The sequence below is a fragment of the Lissotriton helveticus genome, chromosome 5_1 (assembly GCF_964261635.1).
Source record: "Lissotriton helveticus chromosome 5_1, aLisHel1.1, whole genome shotgun sequence".
Lineage (NCBI taxonomy): Eukaryota > Metazoa > Chordata > Amphibia > Caudata > Salamandridae > Lissotriton > Lissotriton helveticus.
In genome coordinates, this window is record NC_136065.1 from 161,371,175 (window position 1) to 161,395,496 (window position 24,322).

The 24,322-nt window shown below is 41.7% G+C and overlaps 1 protein-coding gene across 1 annotated transcript in view; it reads left to right on the plus strand.

The window, feature by feature from the left end:
* The window catches only part of VAV2 (vav guanine nucleotide exchange factor 2), an 832,583-nt gene that overhangs the window by 718,135 nt on the left and 90,126 nt on the right, over positions 1-24,322 (plus strand). Inside the window, exons 15-17 of the mRNA XM_078641956.1 lie at positions 15,016-15,125; positions 16,010-16,111; positions 17,088-17,176. Of these exons, the coding sequence (XP_078498082.1) occupies positions 15,016-15,125; positions 16,010-16,111; positions 17,088-17,176 (301 nt within the window). The remainder of the gene's footprint in view (positions 1-15,015; positions 15,126-16,009; positions 16,112-17,087; positions 17,177-24,322) is intronic.

A 24,322-nucleotide genomic window follows, 5' to 3' on the forward strand; every position in this document is an offset into this window, starting at 1 on the left:
AAAGCCCTAGAATGGATCTGCTCCTTCCTCAACGGCCGAACGCATTTATTTATTTATCTAAACACTTGTTAAGCGCAGCGAAGGCCCGTGGGCATCTTGGCGCTAAGTATTTGCTGAGATCTACCTTAGAGGGGGATGTGATTACTGATCAAATAGCCACGTTTTAAGATGCTTTCGGAAAGACCACAGAGAGGGGCTGCTCTTTATAGATAGTGGCAAGGTGTTCCAGAGCTTGGGTGCTGAAACAAGAAATCTTCTGTCGCCCCATGAAACCAGTTTGGTACGAGGTATTTCCAACTGGAGAAGGTCAGAGGACCTCAAGGATCTGGTGGGCCGATAGGGAACAAGTTGTTGCGTAAGAAAAGCTGGTCCCTGGTTATGCAACGCCTTATAAACAATACACAGAGCTTTGAATTTGGATCTATTCCTGATGGAGAGCCAGTGAAGTTCTCTGATGGTTCCTGAGACTGATTGAAACTTGGGGATATCCCCCAGCAGTCTGGCAGCCGCATTTTGGATGGTTTGCAGCTTATTGAGAACTTTTTCTTGGGAATTCAAAAATAAGGCATTACAATAGTCCAAAGTGGACAGGACCAAGGACGTGATCAGGGTTTTACCAGCAGAGACAGGAAGGAAGGGGAGAATTTTTTTAATGATTCGTAGCTTATAAAAAGCAGAGGAGGCAATCTGGTTTGCATGGGGGAAAAACGTGAGACGATCGTCAAACATGACACCTAGATTCCTCACTTTGCTAACAGGGATGGGGGGAGGACCCATAGACTGTGGCCACCAGCGGGAGGACCATTCTGGGGTTAAACTTCCAAAGATGACCACCTCGGACTTATCCGAATTCAATTTGAGGCAATTGGATGCCATCCAGTTCCCTATGGCCTGCATGCCCAGATTGAAATTCTTGGCGATTTTTTGGCCGTCATTTCTGATGGCCAGAACCAACTGAGTGTCGTCGGCGTAAGATGTAAGGCTCATCCCATGGGCACGAATGGTTTTGGCAAGGTCCGACACATATATATTGAAGAGTGTCGGACTCAGGGATGAGCCTTGAGGTACACCGCACGGCAGGGACAGGGTGGTGGACTGAAAAGGCCCTATGGTGACTACCTGAGTTCTCTCGGCAAGGAAGGAAGCCAGGAGAGTCCTAGCCCTGTGTCCAATCCCCAGTGCTTCGACGCGGTCGATCAAGATGGCATGATCGACCGTGTCGAATGCCGCTGATAAGTCCAGCAGTATCAGAACTGCTGTACCACCCGCGTCGCGAATGGTTCTGATATCCTCTGTAGCCTTGATCAGGGCCGTCTCTGTCCCATGATTTAGGCGAAAACCAAACTGGGAGTCATCCAGTAAATTATGGGTTTCTATAAAGGCTGATAGTTGAGTATTTAGGGCCTTCTCGACCACTTTAGCCAAGATAGGCAGATTGGCAATTGGTCGGTAATTTTTGAGTTCGTTCCTATCCAGGTTATGTTTTTTTAGTAGCGGCTTTAGTAGCCTCTTTTTTAGATCGGAGGGGTAAACACCTGTATTAATCATGGTGTTACAAATGGTTGTAATAGCTGGAAGCAGTACTTCTGAGACTGGGAGCAGTACTTTAAAAGGGCATGGATCAAGGGCAGAGCCTGATTTGATGGATGACACAATGTCCCTGACCTGATTAATAGAGACCTCGTTAAACTGGGAGAGAAATGGGCCAGCTACGGAGGAGCTCACCATCTCAGGAGCAATGTTTTGTTGTGTTTCTACACAGTTGGCAAAGACAGCGTAAATATCATTGACTTTGTTATAAAAATAATTAGCCAATGCATCACAAAATGATTGGGAAGAGGGGGGTTGTAGGTTAGGTAAGCATCCAGCCAACTGTTTAGTGGTCTCAAACAAAGCCGTGCTTGAGTTTTTTGAGAGTTCAATTTTTTCTGAAAAGAACTTCTTCTTAGCATCTAAGATCATATTTTTATATACAGTGACCGATTGCTTGTATGTTGTTTTAACCTCTTCGGAATAGTGTCTGCGCCAGTTCCTCTCATTCCTCCGGCACAGCTGCTTTTGTGTCCTTAAAGTTTCCGAGTACCAGGGGGCAGAGGGGGATGATCTGTTTCGGGAGCATTGTTTTGACTGAACCAATAGAGTGGTCGCGGAAGCGACCCACTCATTATATTGGGAAATAGCCATTTTAGCATCATTAGACAGAGATGGACTGGTTTTAATCAAAAGTGATTGTAAGCTATTGCTGTCAATATTTTTCCAATCCAGAAAGGTCTGGCGATGGTTGTCATTTTCCATAGCTATTCCTGGGGCATAATTGATTAGGTTGGCCATTATAACAAAATGATCTGACCAAATGATGGGGAAGATGGCTGAGATCTGTAAATCAATAGATTAGTAAAGATGCCATCTAATGTGTGGCCTCCTTCATGGGTAGGGACTTTCACTAGCTGGGAAAATCCGAATGTTGTTAGACATGCCTGAAGGGCGGCCGTATCATTGTCTTCAATTTTGTCAAAATGAAAATTAAAATCACCTAATATAGTAAATGAACCATCCAGGGCAGCTGTTTCCAGAATGTGACCAATATCGGAGATAAATGCTGACCTTTGCCCTGGGGGACGGTAAAGAAGGATGCCTTTAAAATTTACCGAGGGAGTGAGTCTGATGGAGAATTGGAGAGCCTCACAGGAAAGAAGCGGTATCTCGTTAGTTCTAACTGCATAGGTCTCCCGGGCAATTATGGCTATCCCTCCCCCTCTCTTGCGTTGTCTGTCCAGTCTATGGATAGAGAACCCATGTGGAACAGCAATAACTAGATCCGGATCGGAAGCATTGTCCAACCAGGTTTCAGTTAAAAACAGTAAATCTAATTGTTTATCTTCCATAAGCTCAGCTATTTCATGTCGATGCTTACCTAATGAGCGAACATTAATGAGGGCCATAGAGCAGGTACAAGGAGTTTTACTTGGCTTCCTGCGAGAGAGGTCATGGCCATTAGATATTATGGTGGCACAGTTCGGACAACATTGGCAGGCATTTCCCTCAAGGTGATGTTGATCAAATATGACGCATAGAGGGTCTCGTGGGGAGCGGTAGTTCCTGAGTTGGCTGGAAGAGTACATCCTTCGTGGAGGTAGTGGACAAAGGCCAGGGGTCATGGCCCTCGGCCCGGTTCCGGCGCGGACGGGCGCAGACGGGCTTGCCTTTGGCGCGCCGCCGGCGCGCCCGCTGCGCGGACGGGAAGGTGGTCTGTTTATATCCATCCAAAAAAGTGGGAGGAGGGTGGAGGGGCGGACATCTGTCCCGCGATCCTTCCCCAGGCCAAGATGGCGCCTGAAGATTGTCGAGTAGTGCCTGGCGCCTGGCAACAGTGGCGCTGCCGGACACGAGAGGGGGCCCTGGGGCGATGTGATCTCGCTCCAGGTGGGGGCTGCTAAAAAAGCTCCTATTTAAAATATTTACAGTATTTAAAATACGAGTGTATTTTCCAATCAAATTGCACCCAAACACCTTCAATAAATGCACAGCGCGCAAGGGAGCGCAAAGAACCCCCGGCTTCCGCCTCAAGGGTGAGTAAACATACAAATACCACGAGGATCGGTAAAATCAGCCCTTAAATCTCCTCGGAGGGCGGAGGGGCGGAGATCTGTCCCGCGATCCTTCCCCAGGCCAAGATGGCGCCTGAAGATTGTCGAGTAGTGCCTGGCGCCTGGCAACAGTGGCGCTGCCGGACATGAGAGGGGGCCCTGGGGCGATGTGAGTCTCGCTCCAGGTGGGGGCTGCTAAAAAAGCTCCTATTTAAAATATTTACAGTATTTAAAATACGAGTGTATTTTCCAATCAAATTGCACCCAAACACCTTCAATAAATGCACAGCGCACAAGGGAGCGCAAAGAACCCCCGGCTTCCGCCTCAAGGGTGAGTAGACATACAAATACCACGAGGATCGGTGAAATCAGCCCTTAAATCTCCTCGGAGGGCGGAGGGGCGGAGATCTGTCCCGCGATCCTTCCCCAGGCCAAGATGGCGCCTGAAGATTGTCGAGTAGTGCCTGGCGCCTGGCAACAGTGGCGCTGCCGGACACGAGAGGGGGCTCTGGGGCGATGTGAGTCCCGCTCCAGGTGGGGGCTGCTAAAAAAGCTCCTATTTAAAATATTTACAGTGTTTAAAATACGAGTGTATTTTCCAATCAAATTGCACCCAAACACCTTCAATAAATGCACAGCGCGCAAGGGAGCGCAAAGAACCCCCGGCTTCCGCCTCAAGGGTGAGTAAACATACAAATACATACATAGAGTGAGACTTCCACCGTATCACTCAAAACCCACAGAGATCAGCTGCAGGGTGCCTCAGGGATCCTCCATGAGCGCCACCCTCTTCAACATCTACACATCAACACGTCCCCTATTGCAGCCATCGTCAGAAGCCACAAACTAAACATCGTCTCCTACACCGACGACACTCAGCTGATTCCCTCCCTCACAGACGAAACCACAGTCGCCAAGAGGAACTTCCACAGCAGAATGAAGGCAGTGGCCACCTGGCTGAAGGACTGCTGCCTCCAGTTTAACTCAGACAAGACCAAAGTCTTCATCCTGGGCTCCTCCCCCTCCACCTAGGATGACTCTTGGTGGCCCGCAGCACTCAGAATCATTCCCACACCCACAGACCACGCACAAAACCTAGGCAGCATCCTGGACTCCTTGATCTCAATGAACCGCCAAATTAACGCTGTTTCGTCCTCGTGATTCCACAAGCTCTGCCTTCTTCAGAAGATCTTCAATCTGGATCCCCACCAAATCCAGGAAAAAGGTCACCGATGCACTCGCCACCAGCAGACTCAACTTCGGCAGCACCACCCAGACTCTAAAAAAAAAAAAACTGCAGACCATCCAGAACACCTCCGCCAGACTCATCTTGAACATCCTATGCTGCAGCCACATCACTGGCCACCTGAGGGACCTTGACTGGCTACCTGTCAACAAAAGAACCACCTTCACGCTTCTCACCCACGCCTACAAGGCGCTCCACAATGCTGGAACTGCTTACCTCAACCACCGCCTCTCCTTCTACACTCCTGCCAGACATCTCAGCTCCACCCAACTGGCCCTGGCCACCATCCCCCAGATCCGCAAGACCAGGGCTGGAGGAAGATCTTTCTCCGATCTGCACCTCGGTCAATCACCATCCCTGCCGTAATTCAGAAAAGACCTCAAGACCAGGCTCTTCGACTGAGGCAGAGACACCCCCTCACTCAGCGCCTTGATACCCTCAGGAGGGCTGCATGCAGCCTCTGGGCCGTACTTTGAGTATCAATGTGGTATACTGTATTCTCTACTCCACCACTTAGACTGTCTAGCCCCACCACCCTTTCCGGGCACAATATAAGTTGACCGTGTTTTTTAATATTGCAGATCCACTGCATTATGCATTGTGTAACCACTGTGATTTTTCCGGATCTAAAAGTCTGTTCGACTGCAGACTTTAAGATGATCACATGCAAAAATTAGGATTACAAGTATTTGTACGACATCATTACTTTTTGTCTTTAATCCAGTGAGGCTTGCCTCTTGGGGGGAGCACTCTTTTTAATCTAGGATTTAAATAATAGCTGACACCAACCACAGTGTAAGTTCTGGATTACATGGGTGTGAAATTCTGTGCTTTCGAAAGACCATTACTGCTGCTTGTGGGTTGGCCCTTTCTATTTTAAATGCTCTGCTCCTTCATTGTCTATGTTGGCTGCCGCACCCAGTTAGAACCACTGGTTCAGATCCTATCACTTGTTATTATATGTTTGGTCAGTGCTTGTTTTCCTGTCCAACATATTAAATGTTTACCAGTGGCACTTAGCGAAGGGTAACATTCAACCAAAAGTTGCTTCCTGGGCTCTGAAGATTCCAGTATGTTGTTGGAGGAAGGAGGCCTGATGGCTGTCACTTGGACACTTGGCTCTCACTTCCAGCCCTTAATATAACTAATCGGTGATTTGTGGGAGTTGTAGTGTTGGATCAGCTCGTTTCATCCATTTGGGCTGACACAATGGAAAACACTGGATTTGGAAAGGAAAGCACAGGTCTGCAACGTTGTATCCCAATGGCATGAGCTATATGGTAACAATATGGCCCTCGTTTCTGAGTTGTGTGGAGTGGTAATCTTGTATGATTTTTGTAGAATTTCCACTCACAATTAGAGGTGTTACTGGGTGCACTAAGATGACCTAAAATGTGAGCAGAAAGGGACCCAGAATCTGGGTTAAAGCATGCAGTAAAGGGCCTAATAGTTCCTCCCCATTCCAGGCTAAATTCATAATGGCTGTAACTGCGCTAGTGACACTGGTCGAAATAGGGAACACTGGCCCTAATATTACCCCTCCCCCCGTAAGTAATCATCTCAGAATGAGGGTCCTGTTCTGAGGACAAGTGAAGTGGCGCCTGGGCGGCTGTAATTACTGACTGTGCAGTGCTCATCCTGCTTCTATGCAGTTCAATATAAGGCTATTTTATGTGTAAAAAATAAATAAAATGCTTAAGCACATTTGTTCCAGGGACTTTGCTATTTGCATCTATTAGGCATGGTTATTGGGGCATGAAGGTGTTCTAGAGTGTGCATCTCTGTCTGCAGATGGCTCTCTCAGTCAGGTGCCTGTTAGTGTCACGGCTGCACAGTGCAGGAAAAAAGCCCAAATTGATGCTGGAGAAAAAGACCAGGTTATTATTACGTTATTACTATTACGTTATTACTACAAACTGCGTTGAAAGACATTGAAATTTACAAATTTTGTATTTTTATTTCATTTTATTTTTTAGAGTTCTATATAGCGCAACCTAGACCAGAAGATATCTGGTATCAGAGCGCTTTACATGAGCACAAATGATCGTTAGAATGATGACTGCCAAATCTTCCAGTTTGGCGACATATTTTTGACAAACATTCTAACTTATGTGTGTCCTGGGTATCTTTTATAATAAGTATTTCTAATTCCAGCCTTTCTGTGTAAGAATTCTGATATATTGTTGTTCAAAAAATACTTTTACCTTCTTATCCCGTGTCTTCCCTGCATGAGAATGTTTCTTGTGTTAAGAATGGACTATTTCAGTTTTATCCTCCAGGCCTTTGGGGTCTAAATGGTTAAAATCCTATGCCTTTCTGCAAAGTTCTGGTTGTTGACACAAGGCACCATTGTAATTTCTAACCCTATATTTAACCCGTTGTTATCCTTCTGGGAATATAGTGCTGTCCTCTGCATATAGTTCTCCAATTGAAGCCTCCAATAGGCGACCAATCACTTTTGTCCTGCCTCTCTACTCAAACTTGTGTTTCCAGTCAGTGTGTGGGTTTGAGCAATCCTGGTGGGTAAAATAAATGTTGATCCGGATCCTGGGTGAATAGTTGACGAAGGCCTGTAGCCGTATTGCTTTCTTCATCTCCAGTCTGATAGTGTCCTGGCTGCTGGTGTGCTGAGAGACACTGGAGGGATCTTCTGGTATCTAGAGGTGCCCGTTTGAACAAACTGGCGTCAATTGGCTATGTAGAAGAGGCAGAGAAAGACGTTGTAAATGCAGCAGCGGCTGCTACATAAAACAATTTGACATCCAGTGCTTTGACATGCACATATTATCTCCTAAAAAGAAAGTTAAAGGATGAGTTGGGCTAAGTTCACAAGACTGTTAACTGCCTCCAAGAGAATTGTACAGTCTATTCAGTGGTGTGGTAATCCACTGAATTATCCCATTGCTTTTAATATCTGTATATTCTCTTTTTACTTGATTTATTTTTGGAGTTTGCATGTCAGAAATTAACATTATTGTTTTGTTGACCTGGATTCCTTGTGTCCTTTAGTCACTAGTGTCTACCAGGTATTCTATGCTGGACTGGTATTTTTAAGACCATATATATGTTTGGTTTTCACTTGACTGACTGTTGAGGTTAAACGAGCCTAAACGAGTTACTCACTTAACAGAACGTTACTTTGAATCATTGACCATGACAACACCTGCCTTATTTAGGTCCTAGCATTTGTTTTGAAGTTGCAATTACATGTGACTTTCCAGCGAGAATTCAGACCAAGTCTAGTTACACATTGCTTTCATATCATCTCTCAGGCTATTTGATTACTATTTTGTTTCTGCTCCCACTGGCACCAATTATGCACAAATATAACGTTTGAAATTAATGCTGACTTTGTCATAAGCTCCCTAACCTTACACCTTCCAAGACAGGCGTGTTGCCCTCATAATAGTACACTTGTTGGCCTCAGTGGTACTGGCACAACATTTGTTGCATGAAATCCATCAATGAAATTGCAGATTGAAGCTCAGATATTGGAGGCCTTGAAGCATTTCGAGATTTGCTATTCATGACTTTCTTTGTGTCAAGACACATGTTTCTAACCAGTGTGTTTTTTTTTACTTTGACCTAAAGCTTCAGTTTATATAGCAAAAAGTAACACTACTATTTAACTGAACCATCCAGTCAGCATTGGACAGGATTCTGAAAATCCACACAAATTTAGATCCACTTGTTTGCTTCATTAGTTCTCTGTGCATGGTTCCTGCAAGAATGACGTGGAGTGTAGAGCTCCCTCAGTTTAGTGTTTGGTGCATGTGAAAAATATATATTTTTAATCAGGTGTTTGTTGAGACTTAACTCTTTTTATGGGATTTGGTTTTTCAACATTTGCCGCGTGCAACTTTAATATAAATAATATATAATGCAATTGAATGTTTAGTACTACTACAAGTTATACAACGAAATCTGTATCAAGTCATCATTCTGTCTTGTTATTGGCAAGACTGTATAATCTACATTCTACTTAAGTTGCTAGTCAAAATTCTAATTCAGGATTTTAAGGGCCCAATTCATAAAGCTTTTTCACCAGGTAAGTGTGACAAAGGTGCGGAGGAACAATAATTTATGATTGCAAATTTCACATCCTGATTCACAGAATCAGAATGAGGGTATGTTTGTATTTCAATAAAACACTATTAATAAAAGAAAATAGCCAGGATAAGGGAATTGCCACATTCGCAGTGACTCGGGGCTGGGTTGCAAAGTGCACTGCAAAGTGCAGTGGGCACCTACAATCTGAATTGTGGGTGTTCTAAATACTTTAGTGGAAGGTTCCCCACCCAGGAATTACATGGAAATGTATTCCTTTCAAAACTAGAAATAAGTGACTTTCCAGTGTTTGAAAATTGAAGAGTCGCATATACATAATGTTGATGTTTCGTCCTACTTTTCAATGCCGAAAGGAAAACAATCCTTTGCCTGTGGATCTTTTTTGATGGAATGTAGGGAAAGGTATTTCTCCAAAGTGAAAATGTTTTACTATTGTGGGTGCAGTTGATTATTATGTACTAATGCATGTTTCCTAAGAATTTACTCATTCAGACGTTTCCACCTAAAAGGAATTTTGCTTGTCTAAAAATATAAGCAATGGAGAACATCTGGAAATGTTCTACTTGTGTACTTTTCCATGTGTACTCTTATGATTCTTTGTGAATCCTATAAGTAGGAAAATCTAATCCAAATATGGACATAAATGTACTGGAGTAAATATTGAAGTATTACAACTCAGGCCAAAGTTAATGCGGGTGTTTCTAAGGTCTTTGACCTTTTATCTATATTTTACTTAAGGGTTGGCTTTTTCCTTTTTCTATACCTCTCAGTATATTACTGTTTTAACATTCATACACTGCTTAATATTATTGTAACTTTTAATATTTGTTGGCCTGCACTAATATCCTAATGTTTGGTGATCAAGTATCCTTTTAGAAATATAAAATGAGATAACAAAATGGTATAACAAAGTGCAAAGAAGAAAAATGATGAAATAAAAAAAATTATGAAAAAAGAACAAATTTGCAACTTAACATAACATGCAACAGGATTTATGTGGATTACCCAAACTATAAAAGTTAAAATTGCAAATAATTTAAAGTTAGATGGCCAAGATGTTTTGACTCTCACAAAGCATAAGCACGCACACCCTGCTGGGTAATTACGCCACTGTGTCTGATTACATGAAATAAAAGTAAAGATCATACATACCAAGCATAAGGTCTTTAAGGAATGGGGCCCACTTAATCTACAGAATTAGACCTTCCATTTTGTATTTTTTTTCATGTACTTAACAGTTTTCTGTAGTAAGACTCCACATATTCAGGAAAGACCCAGCGTTCTGGGCCAGCCAATTATCACCCTTATTTTGTCAAAGTCTAAAGTCCGGGAACATCCCTGAATCATGGAGAGGCAGCATTCTTCACCCAATCTATAAATCTGGGTCCCGCTCAGACCCTAATAACTATAGGCTGATAGCCTTAATAGATGTGGAGGCCAAGATTTACGCTTTCAACCTGTTGGTGGAACTGGAATCCTGGGTGAGCAGCACAGGGATAATTCCCCGGATACAAACAGGCTTTCGGCCAGGACTGGGTACCCTGACTAACCTATCTGCGTTAACCCTCCTTGCAAACAAAGCAATCTACAACTCCACCCCGCTGTATACTTGTTTCCTGGACTTAAAAGCGGCCTTTGACAAAGTGCCCAGATCCAATCTTTGGGCCAAAATGAAAGCTTGGGGCGTGCCGCCAAAGTTATTGGTAGCAATTATCGAGCTTTATTCAGACACCTGGGTCCAAGTGAAAAAATGAGACTGTCGTCACCTGACAAGGAAATGCCATACAACTGACGGCTTAAAACAAGGCTGCGTACTGGCCCCCAGCCTCTTTAACATCTACACAGCGGACCTAGAAAGTGACCTATGTACCATCCAGGGTGATCCACCAAAATTGGCCCACTCACCTATAATAAGTCTACAATACACAGACGATATTGTGCTCCTCTCAAAAAACCCCATTGGTCTACAACGCTTGATCTCCAAACTGTCGCAGTACCTCTCGAATGCACAACTGACTATAAATAAAAAATAAAAAAAAACATCCTATGTTTCTGCGGCTCTCGAAAGAAAAAACAAAAATTCGTCTGGAAGATAAATTCAACCTCACTAACCCAGGTAGACCAATACAAATATCTGGGAATCTTACTGGACTACCAATTAAAGTTTGAACAGCACTTGGACTAGGGGATATCCAAAGCCAAACAGCTTCAATTTGCATTTAAAACCGTTCAAAAGCAACTAAGCGGACATTCCACCGGCCACATTCTTAAAATTACAGCCGCTAAATTTCTGCCATCACTAACATATGGCTCTGAATTACTGCCATCCCGGGACTCTGCAGTGCTAAATCTCGCCCAATCCAGGCTGTTCTTAATCTCTTTTCAATCCCACGCCATATCTCCCAAGCTCAAATTCGTTTGGAGTTTGGTCTCACTAACCAGCTCCCGGCAAGCCAAGGAGCACTCGCCAAATATTATTGGCAGATGAGGGACGCAGCTGACGAATCCCTGGCTCACCTTTGCTGGTCAGAAGTTGAAAAACAGGCCGGGCTACCAGACTCTACATACAAGACCTTGAGGCAAGCACTTGTAGCATTAAAACTGGAAGAATCCTGGCTTCTGCCTATGACTTATTCTGCTTTCAAGCTGACAACTAAGAAAGCGGTCAAACAAGCATCATTACTTATGGATAAAGCAGCAGTGGCTGGCAAAAGCAAGGCCTGGTTCGTCTTGCCGCCATACACATATTTAAAACCTCAGGAATATTTGAAAGACTGCTTCAGGAATTACTATAAAAGGAAACTGAGCCTTCTAAGGCTGGGCTGCTTCTCGTCTAAAGATCTCACTCCCAAATGGCTACGGTTGTGGGCAACTCTCGACTGTCGCCTCTGCGGCAACGGTGCAGAGTCCTTACTGCACCTTATATGCATATGCCCGGCACTTCAGAATCTTAGAAAAACGCTCCTTCTACCACTCTTAAGAGAAGCCCAGGTGAGAACTTGCAGGGCGGCGGTGATAAGATGCCTAAGTGGATCTTGGATAGAACTTTCATGTAAAACCATAAAATTTCTGAATCTTGCCGCCATAGAACTGGAAAACAGGGCAGTAACCATAGAGGCCTCTGGACAATAGGACAGGCTCTGGCCGGCCACGGACTCTTCCTATTCTCTCCCCTCCTCCCTAAATGATCATCTTTTTTGTATTAAGAGTAAATAAAAACGTGCACCCTGTTTGAATTTCTGTTATTCTCTGATACCTTTTAGTTTATTTTTCTCCTTTTATCATGAGTTTAAAAAAATGTGCACCCAGACCGATCTCACACTATTCCTCTCATCCTGTTTCCTTTTAGACCTTTCTCTGCTAATTGTGCACATTTTATGATATCAGTTTTTAACTTGATTTAAAGTTGTTTTTGCGTTGTTCTTATGATGTAATTGCCGTTTGCATGGTGGTAAGTCCACCCTTTTATGATTTTTAAAAAAATCAAATAAAGTATATTTTCACTCACTCCACCAAGGAACTGCAAGAATATTAATGTAGCAAGTAATGAGGCGAGATACTGATTAGCGGGATGAAATCAGGAGATATTGATAGTCAAATATGTATAGATGAAGATAGAAAAGATGGTGTTTGAGTAGTGTCCTCAAAGAAAGGAGGTTTAGTTCTTGTGTGAGATTTAGAGCTCCTTAGGTTTGATGCATTGCCCGAGAAAGGCTGTTTTAAAGCTTTGGAGGACCTTGAGGTTGAAGTTCCAGATGGAGGAGTTTTTGCTCCTAAGACCTCACTGACAGACAGACACGGGAGTCCCTTTGGCCTTCGAAGGTAGACTTTTTAAGCTGATCTGTTTATATGCGACTATGCATATTTTGTTCCAGCTTCCAGGAGGAGTCATTGGTGGTCTCTGAGAATAAGGTAGATAGCATCAAATATTTTCTTGGATGATGAGTCATACAGTGAAGTGGAAATTGGTGCTAACTTGATTAGAGAGCGTTATGGGATGCCAATCATTGCTGCGTTGGCCATTTCCCGGTGAGATGTGATTTGATTGTGGACTACTGTTTTCAGCTGTTCTTGTTTACCCTAAGTAACCTTAGATCCAAGACAAGACACAGAGGAAAGACTCTTAAAAAACCATGCTCCTGTCTTTGTAGTGAATTGGAGTGAACTCTGAGATGACAACCATGTTAGCTTTATAAAAGGCCACAAAATTACTCTTTTCTAATATGCTTTTGGACTACTTCTGTCTGATTGGGACCACTGCTTATCTAAGGTACCTAGCCTCTATAGAGAGAATCCCTATACCGCTGATATTTCCTGCCCATACACAATTCACGTGAACCTTTAACTGGTGTTCTGATGATCTGTCTCTGAGCCCTTGTATGTGTATCGCTGAACTGAAAGGCACTCTTAAAGGATAACGCCACTAATATTGAGCACTCTGTAGTTGTTGTGTGGATATGTATAGCACACAACATGGTTACACCCTAAATACGCAAAGAAGTGATTTTAAATACCATGAATGGTTTTCCACTAACCTACCACCAACTCTCAAGCCTGGGAAGACTTCATCCCTCTGAAAAAGAGTCCTTCCCATTTCAACCTCCACAACATCCAACTACTGTATTTTTTCCTAAAATGCTGCCCATTTGCATAGCCTTCTTGAGGATTTTGGTCACCTCTGACGAAATATATTGTTTGCTTTTATTAACTACATTTTATTACCCATTTCTTTGCTAATTCAAGTTCTATGTTGGCTTAAAATATTACATTATTTATTAAAGATTAAGATACAAAAATACACAGAAGTGAGCTAGAGAGAAATGAACTCTCCCAGGTGGGCCCTTGGAAGGCGGGGCCCCTCGGCAATTGCCCACTTTGCCCATGCCTTAAAACATCTCTTCCCATTTGGTCTACAAATGTTTGGCTTCCGCCCAAAAGCATGTGTGGTATTCTTAATAATTGCAAAAGCTTCGGCCTCAACCACTGCAGGGCATATCAGTAGAAACCTCAGCATTAAAGAACCTTTTCATTCATAGCTCGAGGTCTCAGAGGATCAGTCACTCATTTCCATTTTTCTTTGAAATTCATATCTATAGAACTTCAACACTAAATAGACTTTGTCATGGTTTCCAGAAGCAGGTATTATATTAGTTTACAAAACCTGTTTCTGCTGTTACCTGGTGATATGTGATATTGGATTGCATGCCTGAGGAATGAGTGAAAAGTTAATCTGCATGACCTTGATTTGTAAGCTTTGAGTTTAATCAAAACTATTCAATCTGTTCCTTCTATGCCTTCTAGTCTCATGGGAAAATGGTAAGCAAAGACCTTTTCACTGCTTATTGTGCTCGACTCTCCTCCTTTTCATTCAAGCCTGTTTTTGTGACCTGGCTATTTAACCAGTAACTCTGTCTTTTGGTATAAATATTCTATGACCTGAAAGTGTAATTGGGGTAGTTAGACTGACATCGGGCAACTATGAGACAGCCAATGACGATCAGACGTCACTGCTGCACCACAGTCACAAGCAAGCCTAGAATCAATATTCAGTGCTTTGTGATGTGTTTTCAGTTTTTTGCAATTTACACTATTTTAGCCAGGAGATGTGTATAGAAAATGCATTTTCTTAAAAGCATTGCACTATTAGAGTAAATACTGCTTCTTGGGCAGGACTACTATTTTTTCAAATCCAACGTAAACATATTGTAAGCAGTAGTTTACTTGTAACCTTCATGTCTTTAGCAGTAAATAGAACCTCCTATCCTGTGGTTAATGATTGAATTAAAAGTTTCCAGAGTTTCCTTTGTCAACAGGTTGCTGTTCCCAGTTTTGGGCTGTCATTTATAAAATCAATGTGTTCTGAGAATCATAGTTGTTACTTTGCTCTGATTGAACCAGTTGGACTAGTGTTCCTTTTAACAATTATTTTCAAAAGTATAGGCTAGGACTAGAACCGTGCTCTCCTAATATAGAACAATGCCGCTACCCTACCTCGTACACGCCATATGAGACAGGTGGAGGAATGCGTTTGATAACTAATTTTAATTTCTGTAAAGGTGACATATGCATACTTAAAAGAATAAACATGTTCTGTTTTATTGGTTCCCTTCACAGTGGTCCTATGGATTCTATTTAATTCATCTCCAGGGAAAACAGGGTTTCCAGTTTCTCTGCAAAACAGAAGACATGAAGAGGAGGTGGACGGAGCAGTTTGAGATGGCCATGTAAGGAATCTTTGTGTGTGCTTTTCTCAACATTGTGTTGTGTGGTAGCAGGTCTGTAATGTACATTACTCCTGATGGGGGTACAGAGCTCTCTGATTAGCATCAGGCTCCAGGGTATCTTTTGGGAGTTCATAGTTGGAAGGGAATTGGATGTTGTATGTTGTATACCGAAGGTCTTGACTGAGTTGTGTGAGGTCAACATCAGTGCACGTAAGCATGAGGTGTTCTAGAGAGTTTATGAATAGACACATTTGTAGATACCCACCGATTTAGGTGTTTAAGCTACATGGAGACACCTGAAGCAACATCCACTCTGCACCACAAACCAATCGTGTTGCATGTGTTCAGAAATGAGAGTCTTAATTCCACAGCATGCACAGTTAAGAACCCCCGGGTTGTGTACTGCGTGAGGTCCAATTAGAAGTTTCAAAGGTCGATCTACCTTGGGGCATACAGTTAAACAGCCAGGCATAAAGTCCTCTATTGAGTCCGACAAGTAGTATGTGTATCATGTCTATCCAGGGTCTTACGAGCAGTTATTTCAGCTAAACTTATGTGCTACATAATACATAATTGAATATCTGAAATAAAATGCAGCACCTCAGTCTCAGGTTTTTGTAAGTTTTAAAGTAAATAGCATAGCTAAAGTAGATTAGGTCTTTTACTTTTATTAATTAATTTCCATCAAACAGGAAGATGGTATTTGTTGTAAAATGAACAGAATAGAATATATAGAATCTCTTGAATGCCCTTTTGTATGTGAGGAGAGATGGTTGAATGTTTTTGAATATTTCCCTCCATTAGAGCGACCTTCTCCAATATTTATTTTCTTCATCAACAATAATGCATGCACATTCTCGATTTTATTTTTTCTTAAATTTTAGGTCAAACATTAAACCAGATAAAGCAAATGCCAATCACCACAACTTCCAGATGTTCACTTTTGAGAAAACCACCAACTGCAAAGCATGCAAGAAGTTTTTAAGGTGGGTAAATTCTCGTGGGTGGCTACTCACATAATTAGTTCAGATTGTGCTTTAAGAAATCCACCTTACTTAATGTGTACTTTCTCTATAAGCAATTTAGTTGCTCTTTTGTCAAGCTATGTTTATTTTTGTAACCTCGTTTTCTATATTAATAGATTAAATTAAATGTCAGAAAAATTAGTGATCAGTCGAATTGATGTAATACTTGGATATAGATAGCAGCATATTTGTTTTATGGAATTTGACATTTGTGGTATGTCTGTGTTGAAACTGGGACTGGCAGTTCATGCAAACTATAGGAAGTGTTTGATTGAAAATAAGATAGCGGTTTCATCTGGAAAAATACCCCCAGTCTGCTTTGTACTGGCTCAATATTGATATTGTGACTTACTATTCTGGCTGTCAGCCGTGAGTCACATAAATACAAAATTAAAATTGAAATGAAAGTCCATTGTCGTCCTAATAAATCACCAAAGACTGAGTCTTGAATTTTCGAACTCGGTTGTAGGCTGATGACTAAATATACTTAATGTGTACTTAAACGTGCACGAAAATAGTCTTTAAAAGTGGTTTATTGCAAATGTTTAATACTAATTGGTGAGGAAATACTCTGAAATTGTCTGCATAGCAAACCTCTATCAAAAGTGTTATGCTTTTTAATTTTTAACACTTTTTTCTTGCTTTTCACTTTTTTTCCTTTTTCAATTAATTAGATTTGCCTCCTTATTTTCATTTGTGCAGCTCTGATTGCATCTTCACTCACCCACCAATATTTATTTTTAGTTCCTCCTTCTTCATTAACACTACTTTGTTCTTTTTTTATTGTTTTTCTTTAAAATAAATATCCTTGAGAACAAATCTATTCCATACAGAAACGAAGGCTGAAAAGGTTAGCTTTACATAGAACATAATTTGTTTCAGATATTCATTTTTAATGTCCTCTATTTAGTTTGATAGCTTTGCTTCTTTTTTCTAGAGGGACGTTCTATCAGGGATATCTTTGCCCGAAATGTGGAGTTGGAGCCCATAAAGAATGTCTCGAAATTATTCCCCCATGCAAAATAAGTAAGTACATGGATCTTGACACAGCTGTTACGGAGAGATCAATATCTAGTTAAATAATTTTCTCTTTGTTCTGAAATGCATTTCCTTTACTATAGGAAAAGTTTTCACTGTCTAGTCTTGGGGGGATTCTTATTTCAAAAGGGATGTGCAGTGCAGACTTTCTATTGACTTCCAACTGAGACCTGGCTGAGCATTCTATATGTTTTATGAGAGAAGTTGTTTCTGTGTACAATTGTGAGAATTTTGAAACTTTTCCTATTTTGGTCTTTTTGGGAATTTGAAACAAAACTGTGAAGAATAGGAGATTTTGGTAGTGTTTTTAGTAGCTCGTACATGCATCAAGGTAGGCTTTTGCTATTCCTTAATTGTGATTATTAAGGGATCGCTATTAACGAATTGCAAAAGCCTATGCATGTAGGAATCGTTCTAAAATTAGCGATTCCCAGACATTCCTTAATTGCGACTCGCAAATTGCGAGTTGCAATTAAGGAATGCCTTCCCATTCAAAGCCGTCCCATTCAGTAGGCCGATAGGGATGAATGGGAGATTTTTATTTATTTATTTATTTATTTTTATTTTGAGAGTTTTATATAGCGCGAACAAGATCTTTGCAGATATCAGAGTGCTTTACAACAAGGGGTAGGAGAAACAAGAGAGCAATTAACAAGCTTTTGAGCGAAGGATAGTTGAAGGTAGTAAATGAGTAGCAAAATAGGGTAGATACAAGAGGGAGCATAAACAATCAGTTAAACCAATAATACAAATAGACAGTCTGAAAAAACGAATATTACAAATAGTGAGGAGTCTCAAATAGTTCCAAAGTAAGGTACAAGTTCAAGTGAATTTAGCCATGAGGATAGCTTTCACTTCTTTCTTAAAGAATGTAGTGGAGGTGAGGATTTAGCAAGTAGCAGAATATCATCAAAGATAGATGCCCAAGAGATGATAATCAAGCATGATGCTTCATGCTAAAAGGTTTAACAGCACTGACGATGCAGTTGCCATGCACTGTACCATAGGAATTCACAATAGGCACTTTTTGTACTGACCTGTGACATGGGAAGCAAAGTGGGGTAAGTGGGACTAACTGCAAATTGGCAACAGTGGTTTACATACAAACACTGTGCAGTGTTATAGTTCGATCAACATAATATACAGCAGATGTGTCTAAACAAGGCACTGGATCGGCTGGTCAAGAATATGTTTTGGTGCATTTCCAGGAAAGATGTGAACAGAACAGACTAGGGTTCCACTGTGAGAGTTTAGTATCAAACACAGAGACTATCTCCAACATCCCAACCATAGCCAAACTCTTAGAAACACGTGTGCACTTACAGCTTCACAATCACACTGAGTAATTTCAACTACTCAACCAATAACAATCTGGCTTTCAACCGGGTCATAAAACCGAAACAGTCATGGTACACATTGTTGATGAGGTCTTACAATCCCCCCGAACAAAATGATTCCTGCCTACTAATCCTTCTTGATCGGTCAGCAGTGTTTGACAAGGTCATGAAACCTTTTTGAACTATTGGAACACAGGATGGGCCTCTCCGGTGCAGTGCTAAAAATGGCTTTCCTCTTTCCTTCACTATAGATCTCAGTGCAGTCTAAACAACCACCGCATTTTCGATTAGTCACCAGTGTCCCTTGAGGGTACCCCAAGCTTCTACTCTCTCTCAGACACTGTTCAACCTATACGTTGGAACTCAAACTGAAATCCTCAAACTTGCCCACATCTCCTACCACATGTATGCAGACGACAATACACATGAAAATTACCTCTGATGACAATCAATATCCCCAATAACATTCTGATCAATACGAAACATTGGTTTAATCACAGCCACAACAAACTCCAAGCCTTCAAAACAGAATTCCTATTGATCTCACCGCCCGCCATCACCCCTGCTATGAAAGAGTGTCTCCCACATCCCACTGCCTTGAACTGTAACCCACACATTGACTAGGCAAAATCTTTAGGTACCTCCTTGAACAATGCCCTCCCTATGCAAAAGCACATAAGTGCTGCCACCAGAGGAGAAAACCTCCAACTGGATGCACTAAGGAAACTAAAACATTTCCTCCCCTCTGCAGACCTCCAAACAGCAGTACACGCTCCTGTACTAAAAGAAATAGTTTAGGGTAGTGCTACCGTTGTGGGCCTCCCGAAAAAGCACACTTGCACCGCTGAAGGCTACTCTGAAGGCGTCAGCCAGGAGCATCACCAGATCAAAAAGTGATTATATCCCTACTGACCTTCAATCACAGAAATAGCTACCATATGAATCTAGAAATCATCTCAAAATTACATGTATGACCCATAAAGCGTTGCATCACAATACCACTTACCTAACCCAGACACTGACCCTATCAGATGGAAACCGACCCTCCAGCACCTCAATCTCCCTACTACACATGCCACAAAAATGAAACAAAAAGAAAAGCTTCAACCGATCCTTCTCCGGAATGGCCCCCAAAATCTTGAACTCTCGAGATTAGACACAACCCATCCACATCAATCTTCAAGAAATGAGTAAAAAATCTACTATGCAACAAATTCCTCCACAATGAGGGCACACCTCCCCACGTCAAGAGCACCTTTCATGCTTGGGTGTCATTGCTTATTGCCACATCACTCACCCTTACTCTGAGATCCTTGTCTCTCCTATGTTTTTCAACCATCTACACATCACTGACACCCATCGGACTTTGCACTTGCCAGTATGACTGTGCACATCTGACCATTGGTTTTATGTAAAAAAAATATATATATTTTGCTCACATGACTTATTATGCCGCTGTACTACCTACCGTGCTGTATCATATCTTTTCTTATTACTTTAGTAAAGCGCTTTGTCACCCAAAAACATCTTGTTCGTACCAAATAAAACTATATAAATAAAATAAATAACTGAGTGCAGTCTTACATTTTTTCAGCCAGAAATCTTTTACTTTTACTTATCTATGGGTCCAAGAACTTATACTTCAACTATAGCACAGAGCCCATCACATAGGAATTAAATGGATCTCACTTTGATACCAGGTCTCCAATTTGTCATCAAGCTGGCGGCAAAGTGCAAGCTAACAACTCTAAACATAATGTGAGGACTTGATAAATGCAAGAGTTAATTTTTCATGCTAAAAAATGCACTCAGCTGCCTGGGAATCAAGAGATTTTACACATCAGTTATCAACTGGTTCAGTTTGTAATAAGTGGAAAAACTCTTTTAAAAGGAGAACATGTTTGATATAAAAAGACTTCAAGGATCAGTGGGTTTCGGACAGCTTACATTCTCAACGGATTTAAAATTATGGATATGAATACTACACAGTGCTTAAAAAAAGAAATAACTGACCATTTCAAGCCATTAGTTGAAAGAGGCTAATTGAAGTAAGAAAATTGTTGAAAAGGGCAAACCCATGCCCACTCCATGTATATTGCTAGCAACAGGTCCTTTGACAGTCACCCCCACCAAAAAATTAAAAAAAATGTAAAGTGTTCTTCGAGTAACCTTAAAGCCCTCTAACAAATGATCATGCAGTCTTTAGCCTTACCAAATCAATGCAAGTAATATTATAGTCACACTAACAATTTATATAAACAAGCATTTACAATGCAACGGTTTCGCTTTTGTAAAAGTTAGAGCTTTTGTCATTGCTCATTACAAATTTTCTTGTGCTTAGGTGAGACAATAAATATCTGAAAACCCCTCGCAGAGAAAGGAAGAGCCCTAAATGGCATATTTGTAAACAAAAGGTGTCAATGTTCCACAAGAAAGCTCAGAAACATCACAAACTATTTTTGAATATTAATTAAGTGTGAACCTTTCCACGGACGTTAATTCTGCATTTGCATGCACAATTTGCGAGTACCAATTTCAAGGGTGTAAAGATGTCAAAAGGACACCCTGTTGCACCCCTGAAATTGCTCTGTGCGCAACATGTTGCGCACACACATGCCCTAATGTAACCTACAACTTTGTAAAATGCACTTTAGTGCATTTTTCAAAGTTTTTGCAAATTACCATCAAGTTCAACTTGATGGTAATGTGCGCCCCCTAGTAGGGAAATCGCTATTCTGAATTGGTTCTTCCTTTGCATTTAAGGAATTGCAAATTGCGATTCCTTAAATGCAAACGCAATTTAAGAAATCACAATTAATTGCGAATTCCGAAATTGTGAGTGCCTTGAACCTTGATGCATAGCAAATTCCCTTCTTGCGGGCGCAAACGGACGATTTTTGCGAATCGAACTATTTGCTCTCGCAAAAATGGTTGATGCATGTGCTTGTAAGTATCTGTCTGAAATATCGACCTTCAAAAATATTGCATCCAGATTATCCATGTTAGCACAGCATTGTCATGTAGGTTTAGGTGCCAGGATGAGGAGTTAAGAAAAGTAGATGTATACTTACTTTAACACTGCAGAGACAGTAGATATAGCATTTAGAATATAGAGTAATTTTATTATTGCAATTGAAATAAAGTGACAACCAATCTTGGTTAGAAAGGACAACAAATGCTGTACTAAATGTATATTTGCAATCCAACGATGGATTAACAATGTCACTGACTTTAGGACCCATCAAGTTAGAAGAGTTATGCCTTTATTTTACACCATCTTGATGTATTAATTAATTTGTAAGTGCTATTTTGTTCATGCAATTAAAATGAAGCTACAGTTGATGTTCCGAGTGCAATTTCCAGTTCCCCAAAGAGATATAGTACAAAGCTTGAGTCTAGCTCATTGCTATGACCACGTCAAATCTGGACCAAAAAGTGTTTAAACCCTCCCATTGAGCTTGTGTTACTGCAAAGTCTGGTGTGGGCAAAGTTTGCAAACTGGGGACTGCCCAGTGAACACACCGAGGTGGGGGTGGGCTTAAGAGAACATCTTCCAGATAATTTCAGCGTTTTAAAAAGGAAATATTTGAGTTATATACATTGGCATTACAATTGGGGGTGGGGTCACACACTACTCACACACCAGCGGTATCGCCCCTAATGACTGTGGTCAATGTAGTTACGTGTTCCGCGATGCATCTTCTTTTGATTATCTGCTATCTTCGCTATCTTCGCCATCCCTGGACACGTGTTTCGGGGTATCACCCCTCGTCAGCAGGGATAGGCCGTGTTCTGGGGTTGCCGGTGGCTGCCAAATATCTGCCAGGTTTAGTACCACCCATTCGCGGGGTCCCAGGCTCTGCAGCCAACTGCTCGAGGGAGCTTTAACATTACAATTGGGGGTGGGGGCACACACTACTCACACACCAGCGGTATCACCCCTAAGGACTGTGGTCAATGTAGTTCCGTGTTCCGCGATGCATCTTCTTTCGATTATCTGCTATCTTCGCCATCCCTGGACACCTGTTTCGGGGTATCACCCCTCGTCAGCAGGGATAGGCCGTGTTCTGGGGTTGCCGGTGGCTGCCAAATATCTGCCAGGTTTAGTACCACTCAGGCACGCAGGTGCGGGGTCCCAGGCTCGTCAGCCAACTGCTCGAGGGAGCTTTAACATGACAATTGGGCGACCCCATCCCCATTTGTTATATACATTGGCATATGGAATATGAAGTAAATAAAGATGAGAAATTATCTTCACATCGAAGTAAGTTGCAATGGCCAAAGCAATTACATTTAAGCAATGGGAACTTTACTAAAACTTCATCCACTTAAATAATAGAGTGCTTAAGTAAAGGATAAATAAGGTATAAACTGAGCAAGTGGAGAGAGATTCACACTGTGTATAAGAAGATTATGTCGCCGTGTCTGCAGTTGAGGGTTAAAAAAAAGTTCTTGACAATCTTTCAAGCCTCACACAACAGGAGGCCATTCTTCCCAGTCTGTTTGATTGCGAAGTTGAAGGGTACCCCCTTCCAGCTTGGCATTATGGTTTTAAAAGGTTTTGTGCTTCTTCAGATCCACTGGTTCAGCTCTGTCACAGTTAACTGTTTTTTTTTAGATAAATGGCTACACATGATTACATGGTTTAAGACTATAATCACAAAATGTTACTATGAAATGACTATAAAGGAAAATAAAAAGAAATGTAAGCCTAACTATGGCCATCCTCTTTATATCAGCAGTAGCCGTGACCTTAAAGCCTAACTCTAACCCCGGCCCTTATAGCCTAATGTTCATGCCAACTCTGTCCTCAAAGTCTAATTCACATATATCACTCACCCAAAGTCTTTCACATGACCATAGAATCAGTGCTTAATTTGAACCGGGGGTTTCCAGTGTTCAGTACCAACACTTAATTATCAACACTGGTGCTTTTCATGAGCACCAAGTAAGGAAATGTTCATTTCTGGTAGGCACAGGGAGATTACATGAATTGTCTAGAATCACAGGATGTTGAGCCAACCCTGAGTCTCGGACCTGGTTCCCCAGCTCTGAAGTCGGCAGCTCTGTCCATTATGCCACATCCGTTAGTACTTGGTTCTGTTTTAGGCGGCGCTAACAGGAGAAATGGGCTGGTGCAAGCTGCCTCCTGCCGAGAGCCCCTGCATTTTTTTAAAAACAAATTAATCACTCCCTACAGCCCCACACCTATGACTGATGCTAGCCTTAAGACTGACCCTAGGTCTGACCTAAGGCTAGTGCATGCTCCCTGTACAGTGTCAGTATAATAAAGGTAACCTCTTAATTCTGAGGCTTTGACTCATGGTAGCCATCAGCCTACAGCATGCCATGTGCCTCAGCCTAATAATAATAACAACATACCTCATTTACCCAGGGCCATTAGCCCAATTGTAACCCAAAATATAAAACTGGCCCTAAACCTTAAAATGAGACTATCGACAAACCTAAGTCTAATGCTCACGTATGTTTTAAAATGTTGGTTAAAAAAGGACCCTCACCAAAACAACTGTATTTGTTAAGTGCACATTTACACAGAGGGGTATTTTGGTGCTGTATAACAGTTGTTTATTGTTAGACAACACAATGGTACTCCTATTATCGACCTTGGAAGGATGAATGGCTGAAAAGACCTACACGGATTCAAGCCAGAGACCATGAAGCCAAGTAAAGGTTCCTGTAGTGCTCTGAGCCTTCCGATCCCTCCATTATTATGGTTTAGATATCTTAGTTGTGTCTAATTTGACTTCCTGTGAGGATTTTTACTGCCACTAAGTGT